We start from the raw sequence: 6294 nt of genomic DNA on the forward strand, positions 1-6294 counted from the left end.
TTTTTAAAAGTATTTTTATATTTTTATCATTTTATAAAAATAGTCCAAATCTTCTGTCTCATTTTTCCTGCTCCACTCTATACTCCACCAATAAAAACTTGCCACGTGTTTACCTAATTAATTAAATACTACTATTAATTAAATACCTTTTTTTGTCATCCAAGCACCAACATAGCACTTTAAATAGGAGTATTATTTAAATATTTTTTTATGGTAATTAAGTGACACGTAAATAATATGTTAGTTAGGTCAACATTTTTTATTAGACAGACAATGTCGATAAAATGAAAACCATCTCAGAAAACTCAAGGATTAAAGTGAAACAAGGGGGGAAAAAATCAAGGATTAAAATTTAAAGTGAAAATACACCATAAATATAGGGATGAAAAGTCAATTTGAGCCTTTATTGTTTTCTCGCAACCAGTTAAATAGAGCAATTTTATGGACACAAAAAATAATTTCCTTAAAAAATCACATATTTTTTCACAAATGCATGGCAAGTTGTAATTAGAACTTCACTTTGACATGAGCCCATTACAACATCCAGTGGCGACGCCACATGCAAGTCAGGGTGTTCCCAGGAACACCCTGACTTGAAAAAAAACCTGAATTTTTTTTTTTTTTTCTTTTACAAATCTTTTTATACTTGCTCTGTTTTAGGAACACCCTCAAATTAAAAAAAAAAAAAAAAAAAAAATTTATTTGTTCTACTTTCAAGCAAAAAAAAAAAAGAAAAGAAAAGAAAAGAAGAAAGCCCAAAAAAAAAAAAAAATGGTAACAGAGGCAAGCCCAAGGCAACTCGGCAAGTCCAACAGATTACAAAGGCAAACCCACTGATTCTCAAAAAAAAAAAAAAAAAAAAAAACCAAACCCCAATATAGAGCTGCAGACCAAATCAAATCAGAAGACAAAAATCACTTCTAATTTTCTAAATCATAAATCCTAAAGGCTTAAAGCAAACCTAAAGAGTAAAGACAGAGTAAGCAACGCCTCAGGCTCAAACCAACTGCCAACAGCCGGAGTCACGGAGATCGGATCGGTCACGTCGCTCGCAGCTCGCAGCTCGCTCATCGTCGGAGATCGGTCCAGTCCAAATCGTCATCGTCGCTCGGCTCGCTCGCCCCTCGTCCTCGTCGCTCGCCACTGCCCTCATCGGAGATCGCTCGTCGCCTCGTCACCTTGTCACTGCCTCGTCACCTTGTCACTGCCTCAGCGGCCTCAGCCTTCACGCCTCCCTGCTCGGCTGCTCCGGTGCTCCCTCCCTCAAGGTATTTCATTTTACTAAACTAACTTCTCTCTGACTCTCTCTTTTTCTCTCTGACTCTCTCTGAATCACTGAAGTCTGAAATGAAAATAATGACTCTCTCTCTCTCTTTATTCTTTAATACTAATTTTAATGCTTTGTCTTTATCTGATTCTGTGATTGGGCCACTAATTGCTAAGCTTTAACTTTATCTTTATTAATATTTGGCTGATTTTTTGACTTATTGAATTTAGCTTTATTTTAATATCTTATCCGTTGGTGTTGGTGGGTGTAACGGTGTTGCTGTTAGTGTTGGTGTGTGTGTTTGTGTCGGTGATATTTTAAATTATTAATTGTCTTTTTAGTATAATGCGTATTGTGATTTGTGATTGTAAAATATTTTGATTGGCAGTTGGCTCTTGTGTTTGGGGAAATTTTCTTGAGGCTTGACTGGCTTGTCTGTTGAGTGGAAGGGGGGGGGGGGGGGTTGGGGTGGGGGTGGGGGTAGATGAACACATGGGACCGGATAAACAATAATTAAAGCAGTATGATGTGCACATCAGCCCATGGGATGTGTAATGTGCACATGGCTGGCTATTTTAGTGTAATGTGCACATAGATGTGTGCTAGTGCAACTAATGAACAATAATTTAATTAATTAATAATTAATTGAGGAAAACAACTAATAAACAATAATTAATAATTTAATTAACCAATACATTATAAAAGACAGACAAACAAATTAAATTATATTAGGCTAAACAACAATTAATAATTTAATAATTAATGAAATAACAATACAACAAATTATAGTTTATAAAAGACAAACAAATTAATGAAACAACTAAACAACAATAATTAATAATTTTATTAATATGTCAAATGAACTTATAGTTTATTGTATAGGTACCTTTGTTCATTTATTTTCTTTTCATTTTTTTTTTCCTTTTGAGGTTTTTCGGTGTACAAAATGCAAATTTGTTTTGGTTTTAAGAACCTTTTTTTTTTTTTTTAAGCACAAACTTCATGCCGGCCAAATTTTGAATTTTGGCCGGTATTTACCGAAATGTCCCGAAACACCCGAAATAGACCGAAATGACCCGAAATTTTTTCAAAGTGGAATAGGAACACCCTGGACAAAATTCCTAGAGTCGCCACTGACAACATCACTTTTATTAATAAGAATCACAACATACTTCTTCAACAATTGTGAAGAACTTAGGAAATATATAAATTATAGAGTTACTGAATTACATAACCATAAAGTCCAAACTCCAAAATGACATATGAGAATACCCGCCAAACAAGAATGGATCCAAGATGAAAGGGTCCAAGCTGTATTCTTTCTGTTCTTCTCTGGTTGAACTTAAAGCGGTGCACAATATGTAGCTTCATGGTGAAGATCTATCAAACCATGAATGAAGGATGAATCATGTAATACTATGGATTGGACACGGCCACTGCCGATCAGAATTTTATGACTGCCAATGAGATGAACATTTTTAGAGAAGGAAAAGAAAAATTCATTCACATGGTTAAGAATTTGTAATACTTTGAAACAATATAACTATGCACTAGCACATCTGTCCAGTATAGGAAAGGTACCTGAAGAAAATTGAGTGTTTTCATATTTTTTGCTTTCATCAGTGTTCATTCACTTGATCAGGAACCGGGAAAATGTGTATGCCAGAAATGTGAGAAATCCTTGGCCTTTCTACACCTCCCTCTTGGCAACGAGAGCCAAGCAACAAGCATTCAGTGATTAAAAGTGAAGTTAAGAGTGGTGGGTAATCCCCCTGCTGGCATTGACTCGAGCTTCTCACAGTCGTTGATCTCCAGTGTTTCAAGTGAGGTGAGGTCCTGAAGGCCTTTGTCAAGGACTTTGAGGTTTGGAAGTCTGCTAATACGAAGAGAAGTGAGAGTGTTGGGCAACAGACCCTATTCTGGAAAAAACTTCACATTACTGCAGCCACCTTCAATCTCAAAACAAGTGAGAGACACCATTCCATGTAAACCCCATTCCTTTTGAGGTGTGAGATTGTTGCAATTACTAATAATCAGAGATTGCAAGTTAAGGGGCAAATTGCCTTGTGAAAATTGAGAGAGCTTTGGACAATTGGATAATTCCAATCTCAGAAGACATGGTAAGCAAGTATGCAACCCCCCTCCAGGAAGTGATTCCAGCTCTAGGCAATCCTTGATTTTAATTTCCTGAAGAAATGTGAGAACCATATCTTGAGTAGAAAGGGACTTGAGATTCTCACAGTCCTTAATATGAAGATATTGAAGCTTGGTGAATATGCCTAATGGCAGAGATTCCAAAGATTCACAGCTATTTGATATATGCAAACGTTCAAGAACTCCAAATTGGTGCATTACATTCTCAGGTTGGAAGAACTCTAATTTTCTACAGTAAGAAATAGAAATTGATTTTAATGTAGTAAGAGAATCACCTCCAAAAAAGGAAATGAGTGAGGGGCAGTTAACTATTTCCAATTGTTGGAAACAAGAATTGCCTCCCAACAATTCTTCAGGCAGGGTTGTCAAAGCATCCAAACAATGCAGCTTCATTTCTTTCAAAGTTGGGACTCTCGGTATTGAAGCCTTAAGCTTCCGACACCCAGAAACCACTAATTTTGTCAAGGAACCAAGGTGCTTTGGTAAGCTCCCAATTAATTCAGGACATCCTTGTATTTGAAGCTCTTGGAGTGAAGGGAACTCTTCACCTTCATTTGTAGAAGGTATCCAATGCACCCAATTAGGCAAATCCTCAAACCACAAAGTTTTCAAACATCTGAATGGCTTGACTCCCATGTGGCTGTTCCCATAAAATCCGGCATCCAGGTTTTGTAATCTTTCCATCTTTGAGATGCGGAGCTCTTGAAGAGAAGATAGCTGCCCTAGTGGCGGCAAGGCCATACATTTTTTGCACCTGCTAAGATGTAGGAATACCAGGTTAGCAAAAATGGCATCACATAACCAATTGGGAAACCTTGCACCACCATAGTTTTCAATGGTTAGCTTCTTCATATTTTCATGAGGCCGCAGATTGTCGAGTACTTTTGTTTCAGTTTGTACTTCATGGGTGTCAGAGTTCCATTGGAAAACTAACTCATTAAGATAATTTTTACTTTTCAAGTCGGCCTTTGAAGCATCTATGGCATTGACTACAAACTCCAGCTTTGAGATGGTAAGTGTACTTCGAAGATGTGAAAGCTTGCCCAATTCATTGATCCTTGACCCACTATCTTTGCTCACAACAAAATTAGTCAACACTCGAAGACTCTTTAACCTTCCAAATGCAACTGGCATCTCTGCTAAGTTGGTTTCACTTGCATCTAGACGGCGTAAATTAATGAGGTCTCCAATGTTTTCTGGTAACACAGTGAGATTATAACAACTTGACAACAACAATGTTTGCAAATTATACAAAGAACATATCGAGCTAGGTAATTCACCAATTAAAGTGTGGGAAAGGTCCAAGTAACGTAGATGAATCAATTCGCCCAAAAAGTCAGGCAGCTTACGGATCGCTTGACCAGAAAAAGAAAGCACACGTAAGTGCTTCAGAATGGGCTTTTGCTTAAGGCAGAGCATTGAGCAGGATTTGAAAAGCTTAGTGGAAGGAAGGTTCGAAGAGACTTCAATTCCTGAATTGCCACGAATTTCTCAGGGCCATCCCGGTTGGTTGACAATGCAAAATGGCGAGCCTTTTCTGAAATTCCATGCAGTTTGCCATCCTCAAACTTGCAACAAAATTCTCCAGATGCAAATTGAGCTAAATCATTCACAAGGTCATGCATCACAAAGAACTATTTGTTGCGAGGTGATTGTTGAAAAAATGACCACGATAATAGTTCACGAAAGTACTCATTTCCAACCTCTTCTATTGTGTCATTACCCTTTTGTTGCTGTAGGAAACCTTCTGCCATCCACAAGAAAACCAATTTCTCCTTTTCAAACTCATAGCCCTTAGGAAAAATTGAACAATAAGCAAAACATTGTTTGAGATGTGAAGGGAGATGATAGTAGCTCAATAATAAAGCGGAAAGTATGTTACTCTGGTCATTAGGTAGATCCCATATCTTGCTTTTCAGTATTCTATGCCATTCCTCAACTTCTACTTTCGAGTGCAAGAGGGTTCCAAGTGTTTCTGTAGCTAAAGGCAGGCCTTTGCATTTTTTGACAATCTCCTCACCGATTCCCTTTAAGGTTGGTTGTTCTGCAGGGTTTCTCGTATTAAATGCATGTTTTGCAAATAATGACCAGCAGGCTTCAAATGACAAATGCGGCAAAGGATAAGTAACAACAGCATGCATGATTGATGCAACACTTTGATTACGAGTTGTCACAATAATTTTACTCCCATAGGCTCCAACTGATAAGGGTCTTGACAGCAAATCCCATTTACTAAAGTTCACATTCCAAATGCCATCTAGAACAAGTAGAAATCTCTTTCCCTTTAATTTCTGCTTTAGTTTGACTTGAAGAACATTCAGGTCTCTGACATTGCAATCGCTTGGAGTGATTGATTCAAAAGTGGTTCTTGTGATGTTTAAAACATCAAATTCTTCTGAAACATAAGCCCATGCTCTTAATTCAAAATGTTCCTCCACCTTTGAATCATTATACAAGAGCTGAGCAATGGTCGTCTTGCCAACCCCATAAATCCCAACTATAGCAATCACAACCAATTCTCGCACACTACCAGCAAGCAAAAACTCCGTTAGTTCCTCTTTATTCTTTTCTCTACCAAACACTTTGGATTCATCAACTAAAGAAGTTGTGGGAAACATGCATGATGGTTTCCCCCTTACAATTCCATTGAGATTGAGCAGATCTCTCTGGTTTGATAAGGAATCTAGTCTTTCAACTATATTTTTCAGCATGGATTCTGGATTACGTGGATTAAGAGCAGAGAACTGACCAGCTGCTACCTGGTTTCCATTGGCCTTAGCTTCAGCTTCCAACTCTCCTCGTAAAGCTATAGTGGCAATCTCATCCAGCAGATCATCAGCGTTGTAGGTTGCATCTTTGAGCCCATTGTCCAT

At 37.7% G+C, this 6294-nt stretch overlaps 2 protein-coding genes across 2 annotated transcripts; both read right to left on the reverse strand.

Moving 5' to 3' along the window:
• Positions 1-3181: 3181 nt before the first annotated feature.
• Positions 3182-4840, reverse strand: LOC126722645 (putative disease resistance protein At3g14460). Its single transcript, XM_050425790.1, has one exon. The coding sequence runs from the start codon at positions 4838-4840 to the stop codon at positions 3182-3184; it is 1659 nt and encodes a 552-aa protein (XP_050281747.1).
• Positions 4841-5055: 215 nt separating this feature from the next.
• On the reverse strand, positions 5056-6294 carry LOC126722646 (putative disease resistance RPP13-like protein 1). The gene has a single exon (XM_050425791.1). The coding sequence runs from the start codon at positions 6292-6294 to the stop codon at positions 5056-5058; it is 1239 nt and encodes a 412-aa protein (XP_050281748.1).

This window comes from Quercus robur, chromosome 4 (genome assembly GCF_932294415.1).
Source record: "Quercus robur chromosome 4, dhQueRobu3.1, whole genome shotgun sequence".
Classification (NCBI taxonomy): Eukaryota; Viridiplantae; Streptophyta; class Magnoliopsida; order Fagales; family Fagaceae; genus Quercus; species Quercus robur.